Genomic DNA, 27,871 nt, shown 5'->3' with positions numbered 1-27,871 from the left:
GCTGTGTTCATATGTAACAGCAAATTATGGTTTGTATGAACAGGTGAAGAATGGAATTGGAGTGTGTGAAGGGAGTGCCCCTTGTGATCTTAAGGCTCGGACAGCAATTGCCAAACCAAGGTTTGCTGTTCCACATGAACTGAGCATGTGTGTGCTCCGGGGCAATCTCCTGATAGTATAACCCTGTCTATACAGCACACCCATATTTTTTTTCATCCTTCCAATTATGCAAATATTTTGGATGCTGTTCAGGAATGTGACATTGTATAGCGAGAACGGGAAGCCAGGTTGTCTAACCAACTAAGAGGAGAGGATTTGCCACTGCAGGCCACATTGTAAATATGTCATGAGCAGAAAAGCTATAATTTTCATAGTCTATTTGCATATGATGAGTATAATTTGCATTAACAAATTATAAGGACAAACAGAAGCAAACACGGCGTCTTTTAACAGAGCTATGGAAATGATTCTGTGCAAATACTGACTTGAAATCTACTGCTCTGCTTAGCAAAGTTGGAAGCCTTTCTCTGATGGGAGGTCACTTCTGTTGACAGAAAGATTCAAGCTTTTTGCAAGCAACTTGGTCAGACAACAAGCCCACATTCTCAAAAGTATTTTTGCAACTGGGTGGCCGAGAATCTTACAACAGTTGTGAAGATTCTCAGGATTCTGTTAAAAACCCACATGCTACAAAGAAATACTTTGGCTAACCGTTGCCAAAGTCTCTTCCAAGGCCCCGGGTATCACGTTGCGCTGTACCAAGAGCCATCTAGAAAGTTCTGAGAAACATCCATGTCATTCTTCTTGGGCATACACGCCAATTTAACCAGCTCATTAACATGAAAAGCAAATGATGGAGATGAGCTGCATTTCTCACTGATGGACTTCTACAGGATGGACCCCAGCTGCTCTCTTTCCTCAGCCTTCGTGACTGGCTGAGTTGATTTAATCTTTCCCAAGGGGCTAGGCTTCCTTGAAACTTGCTGGTGGTTTTCAGTTGTTGTTTCTTTGCAAAAATGAGGTCCGAGGATCTGCTTTGTCTCGGAGGCTTCGTCAGTTACCACAAAGCTTATATTGGTTTCCTGTCAACCCAGAAACCATTTGCAAATGATTTAGTAAGTCCAGCTCCCTGGACCAGCTTGGGTGAAGTAGATACTCTCAGAGTCGCTGGAGTGACTGAGTCTGCTTTGAAAACCTTGCAGATTTATTGTGTTGTGCGCCACTGTCTTTTTAAAGAGAGGAAAAAGAATGTGTGTTTCTGTGCAGTAATAAAAGTCACAGTTGGTATGTAGTGACAACCCGTGGTTTGCCATTGTGGGTGGACAATCAAGCCAGGATTGAGAAAGGGGAACCAAACTAGAATTTCAAACAGCTGTGTGAAGCTGTTTAGCAAACCACGATATGGGCAAATTATGGTTTGGCATTGTGTCTGGATCATCAAACCTTGGTGTGAGACATAGCTCTGTCCTTGGTGACAGCCCGATGACTGACAGAGATGTCTAGAAAACATGGAAAGTAAACTACCTGAACAAATCTAATCTTTACATGCATTTTAAATGTATTTATTCCTTCACGGGTGGTGAGCTGCATTTTCAGTTTTTTTTAAAAAAAATCTTTATTTCATAATTTGAGATTGTTCATCTTCTGTGTGTCCATTTCTGCACATTTTTTTAACTTTACGGCTTTCTTTCTGTTGTCTGGCCCCTTTGTTAAAACTTAACATTTCACCATGCCTTCGGTTTGATGGCTTATACTGCTAATGACGCTGAGGTCATATTGATCTTATGTCTACCTACCTGTTTGAAATGTGTTTGATTAAACTGAAAATGAAGCATGAGATTCCCTGGTTGGAGATGGGAATGTCAGGAGGAACTATTATCTTTCGATGTACACAGGAAAGTGCATGGTGTATTTATGTTACTGAAGCTAAACGAGTGTGAGTTTGGCCAGTGTCTGGACAACAGACCTCCTAGGAATCTTACATAAGCCTCCTACATCTCCATAATGGAAAGGGGGTGGATAAAAATGAAATCATATTTGAAAGTCCTGTTTCTTTGCTTTTATGCTCTTGAAATTTTGAACTAAAATCACCCTAGTTATAAAAGTAAGCATTTAAGCCTCCACAGTCTAATTCAGAGGGGCAGAATCCCTTCTGGAGGTGGCATGGGCCTACGCCAGCAGAAATTCTGCTGGTGAGTTGGGCTTTCCGCTTTCACTGGAAGCCCACGGATGCATACCACCCCGCAAAAAAACCCTTACCAAAAAGGCTGGGCATGGAATGTGTTGCAGTGGGCCCCCACTGGAAGAAAAAGCTTGCCACATGCAAAATTAATATTGCCTATGGTACTTCAGATCTCTCCTGATGTCTGTGCGGAAGGAACCCTGTGTTGGAAAGATATGCTCCTGCATAGTTGCTTACATGCTTAAAAGGTTTATTCAAGGATTGCAATTTGAAATACTGGACACGATGGTCAATCATGTCTAGTGTTTCATCTAAGCAACTATGCAGGAGCATATCTTTTAAGCATGTAAGCAACTATGCAGGAGTATATCTTTCCAACACAGGGTTCCTTCTGCACAGACACGCACATGGGGGGTAAGGGCAATGGGAATGTTGCATCCACTTCTGGAGCTTGCACAATCCTCACACATGTGGGCTGTTCGACAGTGGAATAGACTACCTCAGAGGGTAATGGAGTCTCCTTTCTGGAGGTTTTTAAACAGAGGCTGGATGGCCATCTGTCAGGAGTGCTTTGATTGTGTGTTCCTGCATGGCAGGGGATTGGACTGAAAGGCCCTTGCGGTCTCTTCCAACTATGATTCTATGACTCCATCCCATCTTTTGGGTATTATATTGGTAGAGCTTCTTTCCATTATCTGAGCCACTGCCACGTTGTTTATCAGTTTACTTCTGAGACTAACCCAAGGTTGTAACCCTAGATACCTGCCACTAAGTTGGATCCATTCTGGTCTTGTGACGAAAGAAGACTCCTTGCACTGGGGGGAAGTGCCACTGTTAGTAGAGCAAGTCCATGGAATCCAAACTACTGTGTTCTGCTGTGTTATCCCTCTGCTGTCTCAAGATTCTTTGAAACATGTTCAGGCTTTCTAAGCCAAGCCTCTAGGCATTCTAGAAAGTGCTTATGATCTTAATGGATGGCATTGAATGGATGCTTTAGTGGAGAAATCAGAGCTGGTATGGCCAGCCGCCAATAAAAATCCAACCTAAGTTTAATATTTTGTTGCTGTTTTCAGAAGTTTGGGCACACGTGGGAGAACGGATGAGGTTTCATGCTTACCGGCTAAGGTTTTTGACTCACTTCTTTCAGTCTTAATGCCAAGTTATGCATGCAGATGTTGAGCGAGATTGGAATGGAAAGGTTAAGTGTTATCCTGCCTGTTTGAACATCCCAGCTGTTGTTTTCGTTTTAGCTTTTAAAACTAATCTGCGGGTAGGCTGTTGGGAGGAGGGGGGAGATCTATGGCTATTTCTTGCCTTTACTTTTTTTTTTTTAAGTGTCTGCCATTGCGTGCTAAGTTTTGCTTTTGGCTCTGCTGGGGCAGGAAAAGAAGAAACTAGGAAACCTCCTGTTAGCTACCCATTTGCCAACGTTCCAGACTTTATTCTAAATGCACAAAGAAATACAACAGTAGGAAGTTGTTTCACATCCGAGCCATGATAAGGTCTGGGAGGTTTATTATTTTTGGTGCCTGATAGCATCGGGACTGGGGAGCATAGGGCAAAGAAAGGAACAGTGGATCAGCGTCCCTTGGGGCAGCCAAAGGGAAGACAGACAGATAGCCTAGTGCCGACAGCTTCAGTCACTATTCCCAGAGGAAGTGTCAGTTTCACAAGCTGAAATTAATCCACAGAAGTCCTTACCCAGGAATTTAGATGTGACATTGTTTGGGGGTGGGGGTGGGGGGTAAGCTGGCTTTATGGCAGATGTATTTTTGCAGGGGGGAAATAGCGAACTGTATGTTTATGTATAATTAGATCTCCACTGATGCCAGGTTTTCCTTTTGTTTAATAATTTCCCACATTAGCATCAAAGACCTGAAGCATTTCTCTTTTTTTTTTCAAGAACGCAAACACATTTCCCCTTCTGTTTTGCTGTGCTATCTCTCTGAAGTTCACATCAAACGTAAAATGATAGATTACCCCACTCCTCTTCAGCATGTTCATCCCTATCTTTCCCTATATAGTCTCTAAAAACTTAAGCAGATTTGTAAAGTTATAAGATATTTCTCCTTTAGATTTCTTCCCTGGTCGGGATGCTAGCGTTTTCTTTACAGTCAATGGTGAGGCCAGCATGGTTTCTTTCAATTCTATACCGTACCAGATTAACATGTATAATGGATAGTGTGGAAAGGCTTCCAAGCCCCAGTCAGAAGGGCACATCCCTCCAGGATGGTGTAATAACACCAGTGTTATAACACCAGGCTCCTCCAAGTAGTGAAAACGCCAGTGTTATAACAGCAGTGTCCCTCCAGGATGGTGTAATAACACCATGGCCCCTCCAGGATGGTGTTATAACACCATGGTCCCTCCAGGATGGTGTTATAAGACCAATGTAATAACACCATGACCCCTCCAGGTAGTGATAACACCAGTGTTATAACACCATGGTCCCTCCAGGATGGTGTTATAACACCAGTGTTATAATACCATGGTCCCGCCAGGATGGTGTTATAACACCATGGTCCCTCCAGGATGGTGTTATAAGACCAATGTAATAACACCATGACCCCTCCAGGTAGTGATAACACCAGTGTTATAACACCATGGCCCCTCTAGGATGGTGTTATAACACCCATGTTATAACACCATGGTCTCTCCAGGATGGTGTTATAACACCAGTGTTATAACCCATGGCCCCTCTAGGATGGTGTTATAACACCCATGTTATAACACCATGGTCTCTCCAGGATGGTGTTATAACACCAGTGTTATAACCCATGGCCCCTCCAGGATGGTGTTATAACACCAGTGTTATAACCCATGGCCCCTCTAGGATGGTGTTATAACACCCATGTTATAACACCATGGTCTCTCCAGGATGGTGTTATAACACCAGTGTTATAACAGTATGGCCCCTCCAGGATGGTCTTATAACACCATGGTCCCTCTAGGATGGTGTTATAACACCAGTTATTACACCATCCTGGAGGGACCATGGTGTTATAACACAGGTGTTATCATTACCTGGAGGGGCCATGGTGTTATAAAACTGGTGTTATAACACCATCCTGGAGGGGCCATCTGTTGTGTTATGACACCAGTGTGATAACACCATCCTGGAGGGGCCATCTGTTTGTGTTATTTATTTTGCATTTCAGCGTGAAAGGGAAAGCCACAAGGGAAAGCCTGCTGATGTTCTTGTGATATAAAATATGATCCTTCTGGAGAACTGATCCTATTTATCTATATTTTTTTTCAGGCAACTGATTTGTGTCTGGATTTTAGAAACCGTTGACAGATTCAGGGGAGGGGTTTATTTAAAATAATTAAAAGTGCTCTAAAATCTTAACTTTTAAAAGCCAAATTCTCCCTCTCATCTCAAGGCCGACAGCCTGACACCAAGACCCTTAATTTGGAGACCGTGGGCGTGAAAATTAACTCTGCAACGGGAAAGATCATTGTTGATGCAAGTGAGACCACTTCTGTTCCTCACATTTATGCAGTTGGAGACATTACAGAGGTAGGCGGCTACACAGACTGTGTTACAATAACAGGAAGCCTTACTTTGTACCTGATTAATAACCAGTGCCCAGTTGTTGTCCTGCTGTAGTATATATCGATACTTAGATCTTTTTCATTTTCATTTTTGAGATCCTCAGAGCTTATACTAAGCACACAGAGCTGTAATTTCCTTCACACAAAACATTTCTTGTTGGCGATTATTACTGATGTTTATCAAGCTGCCTAATATCTGGGCACAGTCTTATTATCAGTCCAGGAAAGGTTGTGTCCGTAGAATAAACTGGTGTGCTGCCATTGAGGTCACATTTAAAGACTGGAGACTTCTAGGGTTTGAGTATGTTGGCAATTTAAGTATCAAATCAAACTGGTCTCTGGGAATAGGCCAGAAGTCACATGGTGCCACTTTGTAGCAGATCCCAGGATGCAACTTCTTCCACAAATGTCTTGTTGACAATATTTGATAGGTCTTCTCTTAAGCTCTTGATTAAAAGAGCCAGCGTGGTGTAGTGGTTAAGAGCAGGTAGATTCTAATCTGGAGAATCGGGTTTTATTCCCTACTCCTCCACCTGAGTGGCAGAGGCTTATCTGGTGAACCAGATGTGTTTCCGCACTCTTACATTCCTGCTGGGTGACCTTGGGCTAGTTACAGTTCTTCGGAACTCTCTCAGAACCACCTACCTCACAAAGTGTCTGTTGTGGGAAGAGGAGGGGAAAGGAGCTTATAAGCCACCTTCAGCCTCCTTACAGGAAAGAAAAGTGGGATATAAATCCAAACTCTTCTTCTTCTAAAACAATATTTGGTGCACCATTGCATCCATGCACGTGTCAGGAACAGCAGTGGCTTGTGTGGTTGTGTGCCAAGATTCCAGCTCCCAACCCTGAACTCTGATGGAAGAGAATGTAGTGCTATTACCACAGGGTGCTGTGAAGAGGTGGATGGAGATGCTGGGTCCACAGCTGCAGCTCTTTGCAGCTGTGCACTGCAGGTACCTGTTGGATCATGGTACCTGGCACTGGCAGGGGATATTATCATCAGCATCTTTGTTGGATTCTGCTGTCCATTCAGTAGCTGCAACCATAGTAATGGTATTTCTTCCATCAGCTCCTAATACCCTTCCCCAGCAAGGTCAGCACATCTCCTTTCACCTTCATCAGGACCCAGTGGTGGGAGTAGGAATCTTCCCAGTATCCCCCTTCCATGCCAGCATGACTGTTCCAAAGGGCTCATAAGGAAAATGTAATAATGCATGCTCTAGTGCACAGGTGTCAAACTCACGACTAGTCCATAACATCTGGAGGGCTGCGAGTTTGACACCTATGCTCTAGTGTCTTTCTAGGCTCCATTCGTATCAACTTCAACCCTTCTTATGGGAGACATGTTGATGAAATGTTGATGAAAATCTTGAACCGTTCAGATTAACAGTAATCAGACAGTCCCCTGCAAAAGTGCAAAGTGAGTGTTTATATCAACCGTGTTTTGTGAGGAAGTATACAAGCCACTGAAGGAAAAACTGAGCTTTTATCTTCCAGGGATGTTTTAGTAATTAGTCAGGCTTTATGGAGCGCAAGCCAGAGGTTTTTGCAATTTTATCTTCTCCTCCAATCTCTTGTTCAGTTCTGGAATGCCAAAATAACATCTCCGTTTCCTGCTACAGAGGTGACTGACAGCTGCTTTTCAAGTAAACGAGGGGGGGGCATCTTTCAGCTGGCAAATGACATTTACAGATCTTGAAAGTAAGAATGCTGGTTTGGAAAGAGCTGAACAGATCATCTTGACATGTTTAAAATGACAGAGCATTACAAAACTGTAGCCTGCAGGGAGGAGAGAAGAGGAGTTTGGATTTATATCCCACCTTTCTCTCCTGTAAGGAGTTTCAAGGTGGCTTACAAACTCCTTTCCCTTCATCTCCCCACAACAGACACCTTGGGGGTAGGTGGGGCTGAGAGAATTCCGAGAGAACTGTGACTAGCTGAAGGTCGCCCAGCAGGAATGTAGGAGTATGGAAACACATCTGGTTCACCAGATAAGCCTCTGCCACTCAGGTGGAGGAGTGGGGAATCAAACCCGGTTTTCCGGATTAGAATCCGCCTGCTCTTAACCACTATACCACATTGGTAGAAAGTGGAGGCATTGCAGGCTTTTGACATTCATCATAATATGTGAGTTTGGGACCAGGATATCTAGAGAACTATTTTCTCCAACATAACCTCGGTGTTCAAGACAGTCACGTATCAGCTTTGCTTTCTACCACCATAGAAGGTTCAGAAGGGTGAAAGATATGAGGGAGCTTTTCAGTAGCTGTACCAAGGATGTGGAGTGCCCTCCCTCCAAATCTTTCTGAGCTTCTTTCATGACTTCTTTTTATAGCTCTCTCTCTCATCTTTATTCATCCACAGTATCTTAAGGGCTGTCTTCTCTGAGGCCCCTTCCACACAGCAAATGTATAATGGGTTGAAGATGGGATAAATTTTCATTCTGAGGGAGGCCTGTTTTGCTTTGGTCTGTAGATGTCAACTTAACTCCTAGAGAAGCCTTTGAATCTGAACTGGGTGTTGGTGGTGATGTCTTTTGTGTAGACTTTGTGTTTCGTTGCCCTTATTTTCAGGCATTATTTTGGTTTTTAAATTTGTTGTGAGCTGCCTTATAGATCCGTGTGAATCAAAAGGTGCAATATACACCTTATATTATCTAGCAGGCTCCCATACCTGAGAGAATTAAAAAAAACTACAAGGGAAGTTGTTGGTTCAGATGTCATCTTGGCCATGAACTCTCCACTTTCTCTTGTTCTCACCCAAAACTATCCTGGACAATACAGTGATAAAAATTACTGGCCTTCCTTGAAGGGCTGTTGTAAGGATTACATCAAGATGAGGCCCATGAAGTACTCTGAACATGGGAAGAAGTATAGGAATGCTAAAGGATCTCCCTTCAGACTACCAGGTCGGCATCTCAGAGGTGCTGGGGTTGCTGCTGCTCCTCCCCTTCTGTTCTGGCATCCTTTTCAAGCTGATAGAGATACTTTTGCCTTCTTCTCTCAGGGTCGCCCTGAACTAACACCGACTGCGATTGCTGCAGGAAAACTTCTGGCTCGACGTTTGTTTGGCCAGTCTGAAGAACTAATGGATTATGACAATGTGAGTATTTAACTTTTCCTTCCGTAACCTTTTAAGACGACTTGCTGCAAAGAGTACAAGCTGCCACTGCTCTGTGCACGCAGGATCATAAGTTTGATTTCTTCTTCTGTTTCTTTTTTTATTTGATTTGACATCTGATTCAACAGGGTGGGTGGAGGAATTGCTAACTGCACTTACTCTAATCAGCAAAACTCTAAATGTTTTTTTAAAAGCTCTTTACAGTGTCAATCCTTGCAGCTTGATGTTAAGAAATTGCCCAAGTTCTCCCACCTGGGAAGCTGCACAGAGAATCTTTGTTCCGCACTGGAGTTTTCTTGGGTGGGCTTGAATAAGGTTAGCTGTTTTGTAGCAGTTCTTCACCAGAGAAAGGTTTAAGGCTGATTGGCACAACTTACAGAGAAACTGACCCTAAGCAATGGAATGGAAAGGCATCATGATCTTTTATTTTGAGAGTAACCATGTTGTATATTACGTAGGTGCCAACTACTGTTTTCACACCCTTGGAATATGGATGTGTTGGTCTCTCAGAAGAACAAGCCTCAGACCGTTTGGGGCCAGATAACATAGAGGTATGCTAGATCTCTTGTTGGCCTGGTTACCAACTTGCAGAGTTGCGTTGCCCTCTTGATGGAGTGAGTTTGGAGTACTGGCTGGAGTAGAATTGGAGAGACCCAGGTTCAAATCTACACAGTGCACAGCTCACTAGGGGACCCGAGCCAGTTACACTCTCAGCACAGCCTACCATTCAGAATGAACAGGAGGAGAAGAAAACCATGTACATTATTATGAGCTCCAGCATGAGCTAGCATGGTGTAGTAGTTAAGAGCAGGTGGACTCTAATCTGGAGAACTGAGTTTGGTTCCTCACTCCTCTACTTGAGCAGCAGACTCTTTTTTTCTGGTGAACCAGATTTGTTTCCCCACTCCTACATTCCTGCTGGGTGACCATGGGCTAGTTATAGTTTGTTCAGAACTTTTTCAGCCCTACCTATGTCATAAGGTGTCTGATGTGGGGAGGGAAGGGAGAGGAGTTTGTAAACTCCTTTGAGTCTCCTTGCTGGGGTATAAATCCAAATTTTTCTTCAACTCTTCTTCTTTGGGAAACCGTGGGATAAAAATGTGTAGATACATAGCTCTCATGCCATAGTTGTGCACAGCCAAGCTAGCCTTGGGAAAGAGGGAGGTTGGAAGAGCCAGCAACATTCTGAGCACAGGAATAGGAGATGAAGTGCCCAGCAGCATGACCAGAGGCAAAGCTAAAGGTAATAATCTAATAATAAAAGATACAGGTATCATAAAGCAGGTGTGTGTGGGTTATATAAGCAGAACAATAACACAGAGGACATTAAAAAGGGGTGTGTGGGCAGGCTCAGCTTCTGAAAGTGAAGCAAAATGGGAAGATCTTGACTGGGCTTCCAGAAATATGACAGAGTTCAAATCCCCAGTCTGCCATGGAAGCTCTCTGGGCGACTCAGGGTATTCTGAGCCTAACACGATCTCAGAGTGTGATGATTGTCAGAATAACTTGAGGAGAAGGGAATGATACTGTAAGCTGTTTGAGGTCTTGTTAGGGGGAAAATTGGATCTAAATAAAAAGCCCGGCATCACCTGGGTGCCAAGATATTTCCTACGGGTGTGGGTTTCCTCCCTGCATAAAGTTGTCAGCAAGCCTCTGTATCTCCAAGTAGCTTTTGGCAACGGCAGCATCAAAATATCAACTGCAATAAATCAAAATACTAATTGCAAGTATTCTTTTTTTCATATTCTTTTCAATCAGGTATACCATGCATTTTATAAGCCTTTGGAATTTAACGTGCCTGAAAGAGGTGCTGCTCAGTGTTACATAAAAGTAAGTGTTGCTAATGTTCACCACCGTTCTAACAGGAATGATCTTCTAGTCTATGTCCTTGATCAGCAGCTTGTTTTGTGCATGAGCTACCGTATTGCAAGAGAGCAGCGGGGTTGGCTCAAGCCTCAACTGTAATCCCTTCCTCCCACCTCCATACTGCTCACTACCAGACCACTGCCCCGTTTACCATTGGCTGCTCGATGAAGATGACATTCCCACTTTCTTCCCTGGGGTCTGAGGAAGGATAGTGTCTCAGTGGCAGTGAATGGGTTTTGCATACAGAAGTCTCCTAGTTGAAGAATCCCTGGCACGTTCACGTAAAGGATCTCTTTGTTAATAAGCCTACGGATGTCCCTCAGTTGAATGGGTTAAGTCATCTGCTTGAGACCTTGAAAAGCCACTGCCAATTCAAATTAACAATGCAGGATAGTGGTCTGATTCTACATAAGGCAGTTTTTAATGTCCATATAGATGTTACCAAATATTCTCCTGAAAATAATGAGAATGTGCAGGTAGCCTTTTTCTCAAAGCCTGGTGGAGTAAATTTCCAGCTATTTATTATGTTATTAATTACTTGTGCACAATACATTGTTTATTGCATTGTTCACCAGTTGTTCTCCAGTTGCACAATTCAGACTTGTTCTTAGCGCTCTGCTCTAATTTTGTAAGTCAGCCCTATTCACTGTGGTTGTCTTCTTTTTTTCTTTTCCTCCCCCCCTTTTTTTGTTCTTAGTGCATTTTTAAACGGTGAAATTGCTTTGAGTCTCAGTGAGAAAGGTGGGCTATAAAAAGTAAATAAAATTAAATATTTCTACAATACCTCTTAAATATTAAACAAAAAGAACTGACAGATGGTGGAGGGTCATCACGCTGACTCTACAGTGCCTTACTTTGTCAAGAACATAACAAAAGCAGCAAACTATTTATTAAGCACCCACGAACAACGCCATTGTTGTTTCCATTGGAGCAATAATTCTGAGGATGTATCCATATCTACCCTTGTGCTTCACAACCATGCATATGTAGCCCTGAGCATCAGAGCACTGGAAGCAGGATGCATTATGTAATATTTCAGAGGGTAGCTGTGTTGGTCTGCAGCCCCACTGATTCTTACTGGCTTATACTCCCAACTTCTTGTTGGTTTCTAAGGTGCCACTGGACTCGAATCTGGCTCTTCATTGTGTAATGTAATTTGCATGGCCCTAATTGGATCAACTCAATTGGCCTCTCATTCCTTTCCTCTCTTTCTCACATATTAATTTCAGATGGTGTGTTCACGTGCACAAGAACAGCGAATCCTTGGCCTTCATTTCATTGGTCCAAATGCAGGCGAAGTTATTCAAGGATTTGCCCTTGGAATCAAGTAAGTAATAAAGAATGTTGGAGGGGAAATTTCTAAAGCTGTTTTTTTTGTTTTTGTTGTTACTGTATGATTGTGAATGATAGTGGATTGCTTTTGGCAAGGCTAAAAAAGAAACTAATGTTTTAGGTTTCTTTTATGTCTCATTTCCTATATTGTCATTAAAAACATGGCTGTTCTTTATTAATAAATACTGGGCTTAGTGACGGACATACCAGATTTTTGTATTTATATTTCTGAAATATGTTTCTTGGCAAACCCTACTGTCGAACGTCCTCCCCCACCCCCCCAAATCAAATTCACCATGCAGCTGTTAACTCTTCAAAATGCAACAAAGGGAAAACTCTCCCAGTTTTTTCTGTTCCCTAGATAAAAAATGATCATTGAAACATGCAGAGACTTTTAACAGACAGACAGAAAAAGGGATGAAAAGCTTGGGTTGATTACGTTTTGTGGGAAGGCATCTCTTTTAAAAGGAGCAGTCATCAAAGGTTTATAGCAAAGCTCAGAGGTCCCCCCCCCCCCCACACACACACTTGTTGGAGCAGCATGGATTTTTTAAATGAGAGTGACTAGAACTCTAAAAAGGGGGGGATCTGATAAAAACTTCCATGGTTCAAAACGACTAAGAGGGCTGGCTCTGCCCCATCCCCTCCTGAAGTGCCGGTTCTGGGCGTGGTGGGAATTTATGCAATGCTGGCATAATCTGTGTGCTTGCAGATTCAGGATACTAATCTGGGAAGAAGGGTAGGCGGCATCCCATGGCTGGGTTGGAAATGGAACCAAAGGAGGTTGAATAACGAAAGTGTTCAGTTGACAGAGCTGGTGAGCCAGTGTATAGCTCAGCTGCGATGCAGTGTGGTGTTATGACCAGAGGGTCTGATTTGGGCATAGTAAACCTGGATTTAAATCCCTGCTCAGGGCTGAGACACCAAACATTCATAATCAGATTTCCAGTGTTCTTAGACTTAAAAAAAAAAAAAACAAGAGTGGTAGGATCCCTTGAATTGGTTTAGGTATATAACACTGGGAAGAGAAAGTTGAAGCCTCTTATGCAGGATAGATCTGTCTGTGGCTGATAGCCATGATGGGTACAGGGAGCCTCCCTGTGCAGAAGCAGTATACCTCTGAATGCTAGATGCTGGGGTGAGAGCAACAAGACTAAGACCGCAGAGAGTCAAGTTCAAATCCTCGCTGAGCCACTAAACTGGGTGAACTTGGACCAATCATGTTCTCATTGTCTCAGCTTAACCTACTTCATTGGGGTTGTGGGGATTAGGAAGGGGGGAAACATGTGCCAGCCCTTTAGCTGATGCTCAATAAAAATTGAATTTTTAAAGGTGTGAGAGAGGGGGTATAAGGATAGTGGGATTTTTATTTGTGCATTTATAGACCAACCCCTTGTATGGAAACAAAACTTATTTTATGAATGCTTCTTATGAACAAGCAGGGCCCTGCTCTGAAAAAGCACAGAAAAGATTCTTACTCAGATAAACTGTTTTCAATATTTTCCTATTAAATTGAAGTTTATCTCCTCAAACCTAGCACCGGGTTTTAATTTCCAGGGGTGACTGGCAGTTCCTAGACCTGCCTGGAGTGTACCTTTTCCTTGTCACTGCTGCCCTCAGCTGGTTGAAAGTAGTAGGACATTAGAATTGCAGGTAAAATCTAACTTCTGCAGAGATTTTAAAATGGCTCGGAGGACATAGAATTAGCTTTGTTCTATTTTGATGGAGAAAGCAAAATCCAAAAATATGAAGAAGGAGAAGAAGAGTTTGGATTTATACCCCACCTTTCTCTCCTGGAAGGAGACTCAAGGTGGCTTACAAACTCCTTTCCCTTCCTCTCCCACAACAGACACCTTGTGAAGTAGGTGGGGCTGAGAGAGCTCCGAAGAACTGAGACTAGCCCAAGGTCACCCAGCTGGTATGTGTTGGAGTACACAGGCTATTCTGAATTCCCCAGATAAGCCTCCACAGCTCAGGCGGCAGAGCGGGGAATCAAACCCGGTTCCTCCAGATTCGAGTACACTTGCTCTTAACCACTATGCCACTGCTGCTCCTGATGAAACAGAGAGACAGCATCTTGTCCCCCTACTATTCACAGTGGTAGCATTCAGCTGATCTTACCTAGTGCTTGGGCACAAAAGCTGAGTTTAGGAACTTGCACAGGGACATATAAGCATGAAGTACGAATCTACCTTTATGCTGCGTTGGCCAACCATTGGTCCATTTAGCTTAGTGCTATCCACTCTGATACCGGTAAGCAGTGGTTCTCCAAGGACTTAGGGCACTTTCGCACATGAGGAATAATGCTCTTTCAATCCACTTTCACAATTGTTTGCAAGTGGGTTTTGCTGGGTGACCTTAGGCTAGTCCAGCCACAAAGGGGATTGAAAGTGGATTATTCTGCATGTGCGGAAGTGCCCTTAGACAGAAGTAGCTTTATCCCAGCCATCTGCCGCTGAGAACCTGGGAGATGCCAGGGATTGAACCAGGGATCTTCTGCATGGAAAACAAGTATTGTGTCACTGAGCCACAGCCATCAGAGTAAGACCAGGACATCGTGCGAGAGTAACTGTCAGTCTCCCATTGCTGGATGAGACTTGGGAGGTTTCCCAGATGTCTCAAACTCCACTGTTACCTTCTCTGAATGTTTTACCCATCCATGTTTTTCGCCATTAGCATTGCCTCTTCCTTCTCTACAGATGTGGCGCCACTTATTCACAGATGCTGAAGACAGTGGGCATTCACCCGACTTGCGCAGAGGAAGTCACTAAGCTGCACATCTCGAAGCGGTCGGGCTTAGATGCCACTGTCACCAGCTGCTGAGGTTAGCTGCCATCCCTGGGTAGCCGATGAAAGAGCACGCGGCAGAAGCAGTATAAAGAGCACAGGACAGCATCAAGACACACAAGGCCTGGAGCTACAGGTACAATAGTTTAAGCCTGTTTGAACTGCAGCTGTATATCAGCTTGCAAGCAGATAAAGCAGGATTTGCAAAGGGTCTTGTTCCCACAATTTGCAGAGCGCCAGAAGGATTGGGTGGGGGGGAACACTACTGAAAGGCAGCAAATCTGGTCATTTTATAGATGCAAGTTAAAGGGGGGGGGGGATATTGGAAGTGGTGTAATCCCTGCACCAAAGCTTTTGCACCAGCGCTGTGCAGATGGGCACAGATGCCAATGAAGAGGCACTTATCTCAGCGGTGCCTGCAGTGGGGCACCATGCAGCTCCATGGCACCGGAATCTGAGAGTTGGCCTATGGGCCAGTGCTTCACTGCTGGAACAGGCTGCGCCACAGGTGGGGGGAACTTTAGTCAGCTCCCATAGGAGTTTTGGCACAGGAATTCCCCCTTTTTATGGCACATGCTTACACCACCTAAAAGTCATTCCCAACAATGGGCTTTTTCCAGGAGATAGAAGGATTTTCTCCATCTCCCTTGGCACCCACAACACTGATTGCTTCTTTGGGGATAGTGCTGTGGCCGCTGCTCTACAGTGTCCCCCCTCCTTTGGATTGGGCTGTTAACCTTGCAGATAGGCCTGCAAAAACTTTTGTAGTGAGCCAAGCGACCTAGTGTAGCCAGCTCAGCTGGTTTATAGTGGCTGAGCAGTTGCTATACATAATCCTCAAACTTTAAAAGGGGAAAAAAGAAAGAAACTGCTTGGTAAAGCCAGAAAATAGTTGGTCTTCAAGGGGCTAAGCAGTCCTGTGCTGAAATGGAGAGTCTGTGGTAAGAGTCAAAAGACGAAAGCAAGGTAAAGCAACCCCAGTCTTGTAGCACAAGGTTGTGGAAGTGGGATTGGGGATTTCCAGCCGCCGGTGTGGGAGGGGGGGCATATTGGCGCCGACCCCCTCCGTTCGCAGCCTGGGGGTCCACCTGGATTCGTCTCTTTCAATGGAGACCCAGGTGGCCCATATAACCCGGGTTGCGTTCTTCCATCTTCGTCAGGCCCGTCAGCTGGCCCCCTTTCTCTCCAACACTGACCTAGCCACTGTGATCCATGCAACGGTCACCTCCAGACTGGACTATTGTAACTCGCTCTACGCGGGCCTTCCCTTGTGCCTGATCCGGAAACTGAAATTGGTGCAACATGCGGCGGCCCGGTTGCTCACAGGGGGCGCCTTTCGTGAACATATCTCCCCTGTGCTGTGCCGCCTGCATTGGCTGCCCATTGAATTCCGAATCGTGTTCAAGGTGTGGGTGTTGACCTTCAAGGCCTTACGCGGCCTGGGACCCTCGTACCTTCGGGACCGCATTACCCCATATGTCCCAGCTCGTCCTCTGCGATCAGCAGAGGCAAATTTACTGGAGATCCCTGGCCCCTCGATGACGCGGCTGGCCTCCACACGGGCCAGGGCCTTCACAGCTCTGGCACCGGCCTGGTGGAACACATTACCATCAGCTGTTCGGGCCCTGCGGGACCTTGGAGAGTTTCGCAGGGCCTGTAAAACCAAATTGTTCGACCAGGCCTTTGGAGAGTCCAGCCGCCGATGGTGTCCCGCCCTTCCCCCCTGCTAGTAGGGTCCCCTAACATCACTGGGACCCATCCTCAAATTTTGGAAGAGGGTAGTATATGGGTTTCGTGGGCCCTATTTTAGAATGTACCTGTTTTAAGATTTTATGTTTTCTGTTTGATTTTGTGTTGTTCACCGCCCTGAGCCCTTCGGGGATAGGGCGGTATATTAAGTTTAATAAATAAATAAATAAATAAATAAATAAATAAATAAATAAATAAATAAATAAAACTGTCAAAGAAGCAAAATGTACAAGTTCCTGGTTCAGACCTCAAAACTGCTGCAAAGGAGATCCCTACAAGCACCTTGTTCTTTTTTCCCCCTTTTTTTGGTCACTGCTGGACCTGGCTCAGGCACCTGTTTGCAAATAGCACTTTCAAGGTCTTGCCTCAACATTGTCCCGGTTGCGGCAAAGTTGTCCTCGTTGTGAACTGCCTCTTGTTGGCCAGGAGGGGGAGGTGCTGATTCATTTGAGGCAAGAATTCAGTAGCCTGGTTGCAAAGCCAAATTCATCCTGTATATCCTTTGAAAAGGCACTTATTGTCCATGTTTGGATAAGAGCTTAATGTTCTGGTTTCCTGTAAGGTAGAAGAAGGGCCTTTTCACGCATCGTAAGATCAGTTCTTGTTCACCCCTAAATGTAACATTGTGTAAGTATAGAACTGCTGGGAGATGAGGGGGGGCGGGTTCAGTCTGCTGTCTGGGGAAAGGTAACCTTAACATACCGTGCATTCGCCATCCTGCCTCGTGTTTACTGATCTTACTTGCTGAAACTTGCAAGCGTACAAAATACCCCTAGGAAGAAAGAGAGTGTGGTCCATTTGGTGTTGATTTAACCATACTGCTACTTGGGAGAATCTTTGATTGGTTTCCTGCCATATCTTGAAATAACTTTCTTAGAATGTCAGTCTTAATAGCATTTGTTTTGCTTACATTTCTTTAAAAACATCACTTTATCATGTGCCCCGTCTTCTCCCACTGGCTCAGTGCAACCACAGAAGCTTGGCTCCGCTGTATCTCTTGAAAGAAAGAAAGCTTTTTAAAACGAATGTGCTTTCTTTCAATTCGCTTTCTTTTGGTTAGCTTTTTAAAAATTAATGTGCAGAAGAGAAGAGCATGCAGGATTTAAGAAAGGGTCGGGTGGTTTCTTAAAAAGGAAATAAGGGGAAAGGGGAAATTTTAAAGAAAATTAAGGAGAATGCTGCCTTTATTTCTCTTTATTTCCCTCCCTTCCTGTGACAAAATTTCAGCATGTGAGCTTGCCAATTAGGAATGGACACATTGCTGCAGTGGCTGTTTTCACGCTGAGAAGAAGAGCTTAGAATAAATAAAACCCAGTCACTTTCTCTTGGGATGAGTTTTCCAAAAAGGCTACTGGCTATCTGCCTTGCTGTGGACATCAGGGTCATTTTCCTGCCAAAGGGAGAATATTTTGGTTTTGTGATGTGATCTTCATGTAGGCTGACTGCAAAGATGTTTCGGCGGCTGGGGAACGGGGAGGAGGAGGCATGATGGCCCAGTTTGGAAACAGATAGCTGATGAGCAAGGAAGCAGACAGCTGCTCCTGTTTCTGCTGCCTGTTGTCAACCGGAGAGCACTAAGGAACGGCAGCAGGAGGGCCAGCGTGGCATAGTCTCTCTAGAACCTCTGGCCACAGGATGTAGCCTCCATGTGTTAGCTGGTCTCAGCAAGCTCATGGGGGCACTAGGTGACTGCATCACCTTATTAATATTCTCTTCTTGGTTTCATCAATAAATATCTTGGTTGTTGTGCCAACTTTGAAGGTCTGCCTGACGTGGAAGATGAATCCGCTTTTCTCCTGCTGAGCTGTTATGCATGCTCTATTGTCGCTGGATTTATTGCTGTATGAGATCACAACTTTTTAAAATGTTCTGCATGTTCATGGGTCCATTCCGAAGTTCATTCAGGCTGTAGTCATGATTTCCCTATTTCTTCCTCAAGTGGTTATCCATTGAGCTTTCCTTTTAGAGATGGACCTAATCAGATTGACTCTGTGTGAAAAGCTTTTCCCAGATTTGTTGTCCATGCAACCGTATGCCTCCATAGTATCCACCGTGCTAATCCACGCCCCATCAATACTACATGTTCCCTCCCCCTTGAACTTCCTGTCTGCATTTGTCTTTTTAAAAATGTTCTATACAATGTACTAATGTTTATTTATTTGCTGATCTGTAGTTAAGCCAAGCACCTTTGTTAACTTTGACACTGAGTGGATGATGCCTCTCCCACAGGACTTTTCTCTTTGCTTAGTTGTCTTCCTCTCCTTTCTACATAAAAATACTAGCACACCATTTTTTTTCTTTATGTAGCGCATTAGTGTTAGTACATTGGCTTGCTGATAAGTCCTGAGCAAACGCCCTTGTTTAGAAATTACTGTTTTGACAGCCTTTTAAAGAGCTGCAAGCAATGCCTCTCTTGCAAGCGGGGGAAACTGTGGCTCTCAAAAGGATGGTCACAAGTCCTTCTTTTTTCCCCACTTACCCATTCTCCCCACACAGAAGAAGTTTCAGTCCCTCTTATGGGGTGCTTTTTAAAATCAATCGTGTGTACCATCATTAAAACACACGTGCAACATTTTTTCCAAAAGGGTGTCAGGTTTCTGACACTACCCATAATGACATCAGTGACATGTGCTGACATGCGTGGCAAGGAAGATCGGTGCCCGAATCAGTGCAGAACAGAGAAAAAACTGAGAAGTGTGGATGGATCACAGCAAAGCCAATCTTTAGGCTTGTGGTTCAGCCCTGCACAAAATCGGGGACAAGGGCAGCATGCAGAGCAGGGGAGTTGATTAATTGTTTGGTGTGCTGCTGCCAGGCAGAAAGGTCTGGTGGGACACAATATAAAACAGCGTGGGGTGTGTGACACTAATCCACACCGTTTCTATCTAACACTGCTGTTCTGAGTCCTTCCTAATGCAAGTATTTTATTTCTGTTGTTTTAAAATAACGATACAGACTCCCATGAGGTTCAGTGGTCACCAGTCTTGCATTCCAGCACAATGTAATGTTGCTGATGAGGCTGACTTTTTCTTTTCTCTTCTGTATGTGTAAATCTAGAACTTCACCAATGGGCTGGGACCAATGGCGAGACCGGGAAACGCTCCTTTCCTGATGGATTCTGCCTTGTGCTCTCCAGGGATGGCTTTTTGTAACAATATCGGCCTGGCTAACGCTGATTTGAACAGCCTGATGGATGATTCGGATTATTTCCTGTGTGTGCAAAGCTGGAAAATGTGCGTTCATCCGAACAAATGCAGTTAGTCAGGCTGCCCCGTTGGATGCCAGCTAATGATGTCTTGTGTATTAAACCACACAGTGGAGTAGACAAGTCTGATGTGTGCTGGGTCCTTAATCAACACACGTGACATTTATTGTTGGCAACTGGATGAAAAAATAAATAACGTTTTTCCCCTAGTGTATTCCTCTCATTAATACTGTATTTGTGGAAGCTTTTTAAAGAGAATTTTCTGTTTGGGTCTCTTGGCTGTGTCAGAGTGAACATTATGGCGGGTTTGTGCATGTAGTCCAGATACGTTTTCCATACATTTATATTTTTACCCTGATTTTCAGAGAAAATTGGCTTCTGAAGAAGCTCACAGATATTTTAAAAAATACAGATGATATTACAATTTACTGTGGATGTTCCTTGGGGAAAAGATACGGCTCCAGGCATGGTGGAGAGCTATGTGGCAGTCTCCCATATCCATATGATAGTTTCACCAATATCATTTGGAATCTGGAAGGATAGGGACAATAGCTTGGATCCTAGTATCAGGCATTGTTTCATCTTATGGTTTGAAAGTTTAGCATTAGGATATTTGAAATAAATCATTTATAAGATTTACTCTCTAACTTTATGAACACAATTCTAGAAAGGTGATGGCTCAGTCCGATCTTGAACATTTTCCATGTGCTCTTGTTCCTCACATGTTGAAGGGGATGAAAGTGAGGTATGTCATTTTGGGGAATGATTGTTGATGTGTAATCATAATGATCCCCTATGGGGTGTCCATACATACCTTTTTGCGTTATGTTTCCTGGCTTCCATCAGCTGCTCGAATCTTACTGATAAAATCAAAATAAAATCTCTTCCATTTTCTGCCACTTTTTTCCCTCCAAGGAGTTAGTACTGCTTTTAATGATCTTCGCCATCTGGTTGTGTAGATTTCAGTATGGGTAGAGCTGTACTTAAATAGAATAGAATAGAATCTTTATTGGCCAAGTGTGATTGGACACACAAGGAATTTGTCTCCGGTGCATATGCTCTCTGTGTACATAAAAGAAAAATACATTTGTCAAGAATCATAAGGTACAGCACTTAATGATTGTCATATAGGTCTAGTAAGCAATCAGGAAACAATCAGTAGTAATGAAAACATAAAATGTAAAATCATAAAATAAAATAAAATAAAATGTCAGCACAGGCTATAGTCATACAGTCATAAGTGGGAGGAGATGGGTAATAGGAATGATGAAAAAAGTAGTGCAGTAATTATATAATAAGTATATAATAAATAGTTTAACATTATCGAGGGAATTATTTGTTTAACAGAGTGATGGCATTCGGGGAAAAACTGTTCTTATGTCTAGTTGTCTTGGTGTGCAGTGCTCTGTAGCGACGTTTAGAGGGTAAGAGTTGAAACAGTTTATGTCCAGGATGCGAGGGGTCAGTAAATATTTTCACAGCCCTTTTTTGACCCGTGCAGTATACAGGTCCTCAATGGAAGGCAGGTTAGCAGCAATTGTTTTTTCTGCAGTTCTGATTATTCTCTGAAGTCTGTGTCGATCTTGTTGGGTTGCAGAACCAAACCACACAGTTATAGAGGTGCAGATGACAGACTCAATGATTCCTCTGTAGAACTGTATCAGCAGCTCCTTGGGCAGTTTGAGCTTCCTGAGTTGGTGCAGAAAGAACATTCTTTGTTGTGCTTTTTTGATGACATTTTTGATATTAGGTGACCATTTTAGGTCATTAGATATGATGGAGCCTAGAAATTTAAAGGTCTCTACTATTGATACTGTGTTGTCTAGTATTGTGAGAGGAGGTAGGATGGGAGGGTTTCTCCTGAAATCTACCACCATTTCTACGGTTTTAAGTGTGTTCAGTTCTAGATTGTTCCAGTGGCACCACGAGGCTAGTTGTTCAACCTCCCGTCTGTATGCGGTTTCATCGTTGTCTCGAATGAGACCAATCACTGTTGTATCATCTGCAAATTTCAGTATTTTAACAGATGGATCGTTTGAGATGCAGTCATTGGTATACAGAGAGAAGAGAAGTGGTGAAAGTACACAGCCTTGGGGGGCCCCTGTGCTCATTTTACAGGTGTCTGATGTAATTTTTCCTAGCTTCACCTGCTGTTTCCTATCTGTTAGGAAGCTTGTGATCCACTTACAAATATGCTCAGGTACTGCTAGCTGATTTAGTTTGGTTAGAAGAATGTGCTTTTCCTGGTGCTTTTCCAGGCTTCTGTCTGTGAAATAGATCTTGCACTTCCTTTTCTGAGATCACCTTTCCTGAGATCACCTTTCCTGATCTTGCACTTCCTTTTCTGAGATCACCTATTTCTGTGAAATAGATCTTGCACTTCCTTTTCTGAGATCACCTTCCTTTTCTGAGATATAAATGTTATTTATATATTGATTTTAATGTTTTATAAAATGTTGGTAGTTGTCCTGAGCTCATAAGGGGAAGGTAGCATATAAAATGAATGAAATAAACATTCTAAAAAATTAAATAGATGGAATGGGATGGAACAGGAGAAAACGGGAAGCTCTGAATGGTACCTCACCAGCGATACAACGCTACTCCTCTGTCCTTTGCTCAAAGACCTTTCACAGGTGACTCAGTCGTATGCTTGATTCCTGGCCTGAACATCTTTAATGAGTAACCTCATTTTCTCTACCACAGCAGAGTGAACTTCCTTACATTTTTACTTTTTAAAAACAGAGAGGGCCCCCAAGGCATAGAAGCAATGATTCAAATGCTCGCCTGTTTATCCCAACTAATGAGGGCTAACAGATCCACTCATGATAAATGCATGTTGATAATGTTTCTTGGAAAAGGCAGGCTAAGGAGGGAACTCCCTTGACACAAAGCAGTCCCGGGATTAAACAAAAGCATTTATTTACATCTAAAATGTGGACATAAAAATAAAATACATTGCGTAACAGACTGTATTGTACACCTTCCCCCCCCCCCCCTCCAATCGCAACTAATGGATGGGTAATGCCGGGTCTAAAAGTGTCTCAAAGGATGTAACTTTTAGCAAAAATCAGTGAAATTGCCATGTGATAAAAGACCTGCCCATTAAACCTGACTTCAGCCGCAGCTAAATTTTTGTTGTCTTAAACCCTAGCTGGATCCCTTGATTTCAACTATTCCAGGGGTGGGGGTCTGGGTTTCCCAGAGCAAACTGGTCCTATCATGTTACTTTTATCGCTTGCAAAGGACAGCCTGACTGGATTAAACAAAAGGGTTCATGTAGTCCAGTCTTCTGCCTCCCACAGGAACCAGCTGGAAGCTATCCAGAAGCCTACAAGGAAGGAACAGACAGAGCTTGCTTTGTTATTTGTTACCTACTAACTGGCATGCTGCCTTGGAACATGGAAGTTCCATTTAGCTACCAGTTAGCCACAGCTGGGTATCTACTCCTGTATAACCTAATCAGCTTGCATTCACTTTAATTGAGCACCAATGTTTGATGATCACATGTTCATGTATGAAGCGGGAGGGGTGATAGATTTGCCTTTCAGTACATCAAGCAAGTGATGGCCATTATTCATATTGTCAAGGGCTTCCCCGGCCAAAGTCAACTGGCTGTTGTGGCTTTTCCAGGCTGTATGGCCATGGTCTGGTGGTTTTAGCTCCTAACCTTTCATCTGCATCTGTGACTGGCTTGTCCAGAGGCATATAATGCTATGATGCCACAGATGTGGGGGAAACGTTAAATGCAGTGGTGGCGAACCTATGGCACTCCAGGTGTTCATGGACTACAATTCTTATCAGCCCCTGCCAGCATGCCCAATTGAAGTTCCATAGGTTCGCCACCACAGCACTAGACCATAGCCATACAGTCCAGAAAACCCACAACAGCCGGCTTTTCCTTCCCCTGAGATCAAGGAGAGCTGCTATCAGTTTGAGTAGGTCAGTGGTCCCTGTTCTGGTATGGTCTGTTTCCTGGTGTCCTACATATTACTTCTTTCCCAAAGCATCTCTTTTGAAAACTCTGAGCTGACTTTCCCTCCACTTTATTGGAGTAAGAGGCATTTCAGAAGAGCTCATGGGGCACAGGGACAGGGGAGAGAGAGAGAGAGAAACAGTGTTTTAGGACTCATCAAATACAAGTTTCTGCCATGTAGACACAGAATCATAGGCTTTCAGCCTGGGCTGGGTCTCTGAGGCCTCAATGAAGCATACCCATTCTCTCATCATCATCTTCTTAAGCCATGCATATCATACCAGGTGCCTGGATTTTCTCCTGTGGCAATGAATGGAACTGTGTAAGAATGTGCCACTGCCCTATTTGCATGGCTCACCCACTTGCGGCTTGTGCTTGAGTTGGTGCCCTGGACATTTCTTGCACAACTCCCTACGGCTAACCCTGCATTTTAAGTCATTTGATGAACATGGATGGATTGAGGTTCACGCTCTGCTGAACTGAGACCTGCGGCGTCATTCAAAAATGCAAACGAGGAGGAGAGATGACAAGAGACCAGCAACCAAATCTACCCACCTTGGCTTAATTGAAGGAGTTGCTCCATTTGAAATGTGACGCTTTCTCTCCAGAGCTTACTTTGCAGTTATCCGGGTTGTTTGTATAAAACACTTTCTGCCTTTGATCTTTCTTTCAAAACCCTCAATGAGGGCACAGAAAGTTGGTTCTTAACTTTGCAGGTAGACTTGCCAGATGTCAAGGTTAGCCCTACCTTTTGCTCGAGCATGAAACTCTGGGAGGGAACGTCTGTGCAACAAGATAGGCTTTTTAAAAGCTTCTGGCAACAAAGAAGTTTTTAAAATGGTGTTTCAGAAGTGACACCTAACTGCCAACAAACAGCCCAAGAAATGAAGAGAGAGACAAGCAGCTGGAGGGATATGGTTACCTGGAATTCTTCTGGAATTACAACTGATCATTAGGCTACATAAATTAATTCACCCTGAGAAACCATAGAGTTTAGCTGAAATTTTAAGTCCTAGAATGGCTACAGAAAATGGATACTCAAGGACTTCCCTTTCTTCCAGTGGTGGGATCCAAAAATTTTAGTAACAAGTTCCCATGGTGGTGGGATTCAATCTGTGGTGTGGTGCCAATGGGGCTGGGCGGGGCACGGCGGGGGCATGGCCGGGCATTCTGAGGGCGGGGCATTCCTGGGCGGGGCTGTGGCAAGGACGCAGCCGCTGCGCCGGTCCTTGGGCGGGAAATGAATGCACGCAGGCACAGCCTGCCACGCATGCCGGTGCACTTTCTGCTAGACTGCTTCAAGTTCTGTGCATTACTGCTGAGAGGAGGGGCGTAACTAAGGCAAAAATCATGTGGCAAAATCACCAATTCGTAACCCCCTCTCGGCACACACAAATAATTAGTAACCTACTGTGAGAACCTGTGAGAACCTGTTGGATCCTCTGCTTTCTTCATAGAGTAGGAGCCCCGCCCCCCCATTGTGGTGCCAGTGGGCATCATGGAACCTCCATTGGCTGATGTCCTCCTATGGTTCAGACTGGCTTTTTCTCTGAGAAAAAGAAACTGAGGACAATTTGGGAAAGTTTTTTTAGTTGGACTGGTATGAGGTAGGAAAATTAAATTAAAATTTTGGGTTTTGGTGGGAAGTGATCTTACAGGAAGAGGGGGAGTTGGATGAGTTGACAAGGAGGGTGCAAAGGCAGCTATGATGAAGCTCCACATCCACCACCAGAACAATACAATTAGGAAAACTGAGCCAAGTAAACAGTTCAGAGGTCAAGGCTGCAAGTGTGAAAAAAAAAGAAAGATGGACAGGGAGTGCTGTTACACGAAAATACACTTGCAAACAGAAAACAACCTCCTGCAACAAAACGACCCATTGGATACTCACCGTGAAGGGGTCTTCTACTGTATGTTGGAGACCGTCTTGCTGGTTATTCTCTACCTTCAGTCAGAGAGGCAGGAAAGATGCTTTGGTCACTTCCTGTAGCCGGGTTGCTGCTGCCTTACGCCCCAGTATCTTGACCAGCCGAGCAGACTCACAACGAAAGGAACAAACAACAGCAACACAACCGAACTACAAACTGCCTGAACTAGTCAGAAGCTAAAGTAACACTGGAAGGGACCAAAGCCTCAGCACATAAGATAGGCTCCTCTAACAGAATAAAGCCAAAACAAAAACAAGATTGGAGCACTCTCTGCCTAGGCAGGAAAGATACTGGGGCATAAGGCAGTGGCAACCTGGCTACAGGAAATGACCAAAGCATCTTTCCTACCTCTCTGACTGAAGGTGGAGAATAACTAGCAAGACGGTCTGCACCATCCATTAGAATGCAGTTTGCATTGAGATTTCCTTTCCTCTCACCTTCCCTGCTCCTACTCTATCTGATGTCCTAGAGTTTTGTTTTTACTTGTAGGCAGGGTTTTTTTGTAAGCGAAAATTCCAAAATTCCATCTGCCACATTCAGTTTGAAGTGGCATCTCAAGATTCCAAAATTCCATCTACCACATACAGTTTGAAGTGGCATCTCAAGATTCTTATTCCTCATTTTGCTTTGTACATAAATCAGAAAATTCATCTTTCATTGGAGAAGAAGGTATCCGAATTAATTAAGTCATGCTTATCCAGCCATCCAATGCAGAGAAGGTTCTTCTACGACCGTGGTGTAGTAGGGTGGTGAGAACCACAAAGGATTGCGAAGAGCTCCAAGCGGACCTTGATAAATTAGGTGAGTGGGCTCAGAAATGGCAAATGCAGTTCAATGTAGCAAAATGTAAAGTGATGCACATAGGGGCAAAAAATCCAAACTTCACATACACGCTACAGGGGTCAGCGCTAACAGTCACAGACCAGGAAAGGGATTTGGGCGTCTTAGTTGATAGTTCCATGGGAATGTCAACTCAATGCATGGCAGCTGTGAAAAAGGCAAACTCTATGCTGGGGATCATTAGAAAAGGAATTGATAATAAAACTGCAAAGATTGTCATGCCCTTATATAAAGCAGTGGTGCGACCGCACTTGGGAGTACTGTGTCCAGTTCTGGTCGCCGCATCTCAAAAAGGATATTGAGGAGATAGAAAAAGTGCAGAGAAGGGCAACAAGGATGATTGAGGGACTGGAGCACCTTCCCTATGAGGAGAGGCTGCAGCGTTTGGGACTCTTTAGTTTGGAGAGGAGGCGGCTGAGGGGGGATATGATTGAAGTCTACAAAATTATGCATGGGGTAGAAAATGTTGACAGAGAGAAATTTTTCTCTCTTTCTCACAATACTAGAACCAGGGGGCATTCATTGAAAATGCTGGGGGGAAGAATTAGGACTAATAAAAGGAAACACTTCTTCACGCAACGTGTGATTGGTGTTTGGAATATGCTGCCACAGGAGGTGGTGATGGCCACTAACCTTTATAGCTTTAAAAGGGGCTTGGACAGATTTATGGAGGAGAAGTCGATTTATGGCTACCAATCTTGATCCTCTTTGATCTGAGATTGCAAATGCCTTAACAGACCAGGTGATCGGGAGCAACAGCCGCAGAAGGCCATTGCGTTCACATCCTACATGTGAGCTCCCAAAGGCACCTGGTGGGCCACTGCGGGTAGCAGAGAGCTGGACTAGATGGACTTTGGTCTGATCCAGCTGGCTTGTTCTTATGTTCTTATGTTCTTATGTTTAGAGAAGGTGGATTCTAATCTGGAGAACCGGGTTTAATTCACCACTCCTCCACCTGAGTGGCAGAGGCTTATCCGGTGAACCAGATGTGTTTCTACACTCCTACATTCCTGCTGGGTGACCTTGGGCTAGTCACAGTTCTCTCTGAACTCTCTCAGCCCCACCTACCTCACAAGGTGTCTGTTGTGGGGAAAGGAAGGGAAAAGAGATTGTAAGCCACCTTGAGTCTCCTTACAGGAGAGAAAGGTGGGGTATAAATCCAAACTCCTCTTCTTCTACTGCTGATGCTTAAGGGGCTCTGAACCTGCCTCATTATCTTGGTGTAGCATCATACACCATATGGTTGAGGACAGCAGTGGTATTTATCAATTACTAGCTGGCTCCCCACTCCCCCTTTTTTCCCCTTCCCTCTTTCCTCCCATCATCACATTATT

The 27,871-nt window shown here is 44.0% G+C and overlaps 1 protein-coding gene and 1 long non-coding RNA gene across 2 annotated transcripts in view; one reads left to right on the top strand and one right to left on the bottom strand.

Moving 5' to 3' along the window:
- TXNRD2 (thioredoxin reductase 2) overlaps positions 1 to 20,005 on the top strand; it is a 53,209-nt gene extending 33,204 nt beyond the window's left edge. The window contains exons 12-18 of the mRNA XM_048513907.1: positions 5,566 to 5,702; positions 8,744 to 8,839; positions 9,316 to 9,408; positions 10,616 to 10,687; positions 11,953 to 12,050; positions 14,755 to 14,978; positions 19,649 to 20,005. Of these exons, the coding sequence (XP_048369864.1) occupies positions 5,566 to 5,702; positions 8,744 to 8,839; positions 9,316 to 9,408; positions 10,616 to 10,687; positions 11,953 to 12,050; positions 14,755 to 14,878 (620 nt within the window). The 3' untranslated portion in view covers positions 14,879 to 14,978; positions 19,649 to 20,005. The remainder of the gene's footprint in view (positions 1 to 5,565; positions 5,703 to 8,743; positions 8,840 to 9,315; positions 9,409 to 10,615; positions 10,688 to 11,952; positions 12,051 to 14,754; positions 14,979 to 19,648) is intronic.
- On the bottom strand, positions 4,509 to 4,774 carry LOC125442533. Its single transcript, XR_007246009.1, has 2 exons — positions 4,591 to 4,774; positions 4,509 to 4,548 (listed from the first exon to the last, which is right to left on the bottom strand). It is a non-coding gene; the product is annotated as an uncharacterized LOC125442533 (long non-coding RNA).
- Positions 20,006 to 27,871: the final 7,866 nt, after the last annotated feature.

This window comes from Sphaerodactylus townsendi, linkage group LG13, assembly GCF_021028975.2.
Source record: "Sphaerodactylus townsendi isolate TG3544 linkage group LG13, MPM_Stown_v2.3, whole genome shotgun sequence".
NCBI classification, from domain to species: Eukaryota; Metazoa; Chordata; class Lepidosauria; order Squamata; family Sphaerodactylidae; genus Sphaerodactylus; species Sphaerodactylus townsendi.
The sequence above is the reverse complement of the archived record's forward strand: the minus strand, read 5'-3'. Positions and strand labels throughout refer to the sequence as shown.